The 3,479-nt window shown below is 46.2% G+C and overlaps 1 protein-coding gene across 1 annotated transcript; it reads right to left on the reverse strand.

The window, feature by feature from the left end:
* Window positions 1-225: 225 nt before the first annotated feature.
* On the reverse strand, window positions 226-1,378 carry LOC310825854 (phospholysine phosphohistidine inorganic pyrophosphate phosphatase-like). Its single transcript, XM_083699675.1, has one exon. The coding sequence runs from the start codon at window positions 1,363-1,365 to the stop codon at window positions 550-552; it is 816 nt and encodes a 271-aa protein (XP_083555801.1). The 5' UTR covers window positions 1,366-1,378; the 3' UTR covers window positions 226-549.
* Window positions 1,379-3,479: the final 2,101 nt, after the last annotated feature.

The raw sequence follows: 3,479 nt of genomic DNA on the forward strand, positions 1-3,479 counted from the left end.
GGTTTGCAATTTTGGGAGGGGGGAGATCGCCCTCTGGGGAGCGGGCTGGCTGGCGAGGCCCCCTAGATTTAGAGGCCCTAGGCTTAAGCCTACTTAGTCTATACATAAATCCGGCACCGCCTGCAACTGAGCAGTGCTCCCAGTTAATGAGGAAATATGAGCCAGGGGTGGACTCTGGGCAGAAACAGGATACTTTTTTTATTATTATTATTATTAAATTGTGGCACAGATGTTTATTCAGTGATAGGACATGGTTAGACGTACCCAAAACAGTTACGATACAAAAGATTCAGAAGGGTGGCTGCTATAAGGATGCACTAGACTTCATTACTTTTCGCTGTAGTCAGTATTTCACTGTAGTTACTTGCAAAGACAAGTTAGAAAAACTAGACTTTTGAGGCATGTATGTAGTGCTCCTCACTGCAACATAATTACTGCATTTAAAAACTAGGTGAATGTAAACAAGCTGAGCAGAGATGTGCACCAAAGGTCACAGACCTCAAGTTAAGTCACCCATCTTTATGCCTTCAGTCATTCCTCGCAGCTCCATTACTTATGCAGTTGTTTTAGAATCACATCCACAGCTTCTGCAAGGTTGTTCACATAACCATCAGCCTTCACTTCTGGGTGGTGCTCATCACAAGGCCTGTACTTTCCAGTCCGTACTTGTAGAGCTCTCATACCACAATGCTGGGCACCTCCAACATCATTTACAATATCATCCCCAATCATGATGGCCTGGTGTGGTTCAATGCCCATTTCTGTCAAGGCTGACTGGAAAAACATTTTGGATGGCTTTCCCACCACCTCCGCTTGAATATCGCATGCATACTCCAATGCCTTCATATATGCCCCAACGTCAAGTTTTAAGCCATCTGTTTCTTTATAATAACGCCCTCTTCCTAGAGATATCAGAACTGGATTCTCCAAACCAATGAGCACTTGGAAGGCATCATTAAGGTTTTTGTAAGAAAAGTTGTCTGCTGCATCACCAACCACCACACAGTTTGGGTTTGCTCTATCAATATCAGCAAATTCTGGGATAAGATCATCATGTACAAGCAGGTGTGGCCTCAGGTTGCGTTCCTTCAGGATTCGGCATGCTGCTGGTGCTGGAGCAGTGACTTCATCCACCTCAATGTCAAAGCCCAGATGTTGCAACTTTCCTACAAACTTGTCTCGCGTAGCTTGAGTTTCATTGGTGCAGAACCGCAGCTTAAGACCAGATGTCTTGATCTTTTTCACTGCTTCTATAGATCCGGGAATGGGGACTCCGCCTCCTTCTCCTCCACTGTCATAAAGCACCCCGCTGATGTCTAGCACCAGCCCCTCCACGCCCGCAAGGTGCTTCCCCCACTCCGCCATCGCCCAGAGCAGCCCGTGCCAGAAACAGGATACTTGTTTCACCTGTGCAAGACTAGACACCCTCCCATCCACCACCCCAACCCTCAGCATCATTCATCTCCCCCCGCCACACTCAATCAACTCTTCCTCTCTTAGTGCGGTTTTTATGCATAATAACAAGGCCGTTTAAAAGCTTTCCAATGGGAAATAGAGCTTCGTCAAACAGAAGCAATTTGCTCAGGAGTTATTATTATTGCGAACATGCGTAGTTGCTTTTCCGACGAAGTAACTCAAAGCGACGTACATTGAAAGCAATTAAAACCAGCGATAAAAACTTTAAAACACAGCGACACAAATGAAGGGCTGAAAACTCAGCTGCGGCTTAGCTGCAGGACTACAGTTACTGTCCAACTAAAAGAGGCCACAATGACGCCCTTCATGTTAGGACCCAAACACCCAGAAAAGAGAAACGCCGTTGCTTAAAATGGCATGGAAATGGCACCAGACCATCATTGAAAAGGACCGTTCTCATGTTGCCTCCCCCCAAACCACTCAAAGAAGGGCTTCAGACGGTGGCCGCAGGGCTTGAATGGGTTTGGGGGGGGAGAGTCATTGAGTTACCTTTATGTGCCTAAATGCCACATTTTGTTATATGCAGCATGTGAATACAGTGGTACCTCGGGTTACAGACGCTTCAGGTTACAGACGCTTCAGGTTACAGGTGCTTCAGGTTACAGACTCCAGTAACCCAGAAATAGTACCTCGGGTTAAGAACTTTGCTTCAGGGTGAGAACAGAAATCGCATGGCAGTTGCGCGGCAGCAGCGGGAGGCCCCATTAGCTAAAGTGGCACCTCAGGTTAAGAACAGTTTCAGGCTAAGAATAGACCACTGGAATGAATTAAGTTCTTAACCTGAGGTACCACTGTACTTCAAATGTCAAAAAGGGGCATCCTTGGGGGACCAGCCATTTCATTATGATGTAGGGTAGAGATGGGGAACCTGCAGCCTTCTCGATGTTTTTGGACCACAGCTCCCACCATCCCTGGCCATGCTAGCTCACTGTGATGGGGGCCTGACTCCAACAGCATCAGGAGGGCCACAGGTCCCCCACTCCTGTACAAGTCTAAACAGCACAATCCTATGCCTGTTCACTCAGAAGCGAGTCCTTCTGAAAGGGGAGCCACACATAAGCCATGCCATGACTGAAGAAAGCTGGGGTGAAAATGTCAGAAAACATTAATAAATAACTATTAAGTATGTTTAAGATTGCAATTTAAACACACTTGCCTGGATCTTACTTTTGAGTAGACATGTGCAGGATTGCCTTGCCAGTCCCTTTTTTCTATTTCTTTGCTATTTTAATGTGACATCTCCCATACTACGGAGACTTTCTGGAAGCTGGATTTGCATTTATATTTATTTCTCTCTATTTATTTCCCAGATTTATGACCCCTCCTTTTGGCTCAGCTGGGGCCCTCAACGCAGTTTACAACAAGCACTTCTATTCCAAATGTAACATAAGAATTACCGTACAAACGCAAACACTTAAACATCTCCTGTGCCAAAATACATTACTGATATTGCCAAAAGCAATGCTCCCTTTCTGCCCCCCCCCCACCTCCTGAATTACTGGCCCTGGGAATTATAGCTCTGTGAGAAGGAAACTGCAGTTCCCAGGATTCTTTGAGTGAAGCAATTGCTATAAATGTAGGGTTTTGTGGATGGGGTTACTCCTGCTTTCCTGTATAGAGGATAGAGGACTGTGTGTATGTGTTGAAATTAGCCTACAGTTGAAAGGTAAAATGTAGATGTATTCCAGAGCCTCCAAGTGTCTCTATACCTGAAGGAGCGTCTCCACCTCCATTGTTCTGCCCGGACACTGAGGTCCAGCGCCGAGGGCCTTCTGGCGGTTCCTTCGCTGCGAGAAGCCAAGTTACAGGGAACCAGGCAGAGGGCCTTCTTGGTAGTGGCACCCGCCCTGTGGAACGCCCTCCCACCAGATGTCAAAGAGAAAAATAACTACCAAACTTTTAGAAGACATATAAAGGCAACCCTGTTTAGGGAAGCTTTTAATATTTAATAGGTTATTGTATTTTAGTGCTTTGTTGGAAGCCCCCCAGAGTGGCTGGGGAAA

This window comes from Podarcis gaigeae (assembly GCF_964106915.1).
Source record: "Podarcis gaigeae genome assembly, chromosome: 10".
Lineage (NCBI taxonomy): Eukaryota > Metazoa > Chordata > Lepidosauria > Squamata > Lacertidae > Podarcis > Podarcis gaigeae.

What these genes read in the sequence shown, in the direction of transcription:
- LOC310825854 (XM_083699675.1), bottom strand. Translation starts at nt 1,365, where the DNA reads ATGGCGGAGTGGGGGAAGCACCTTGCGGGCGTGGAGGGGCTGGTGCTA.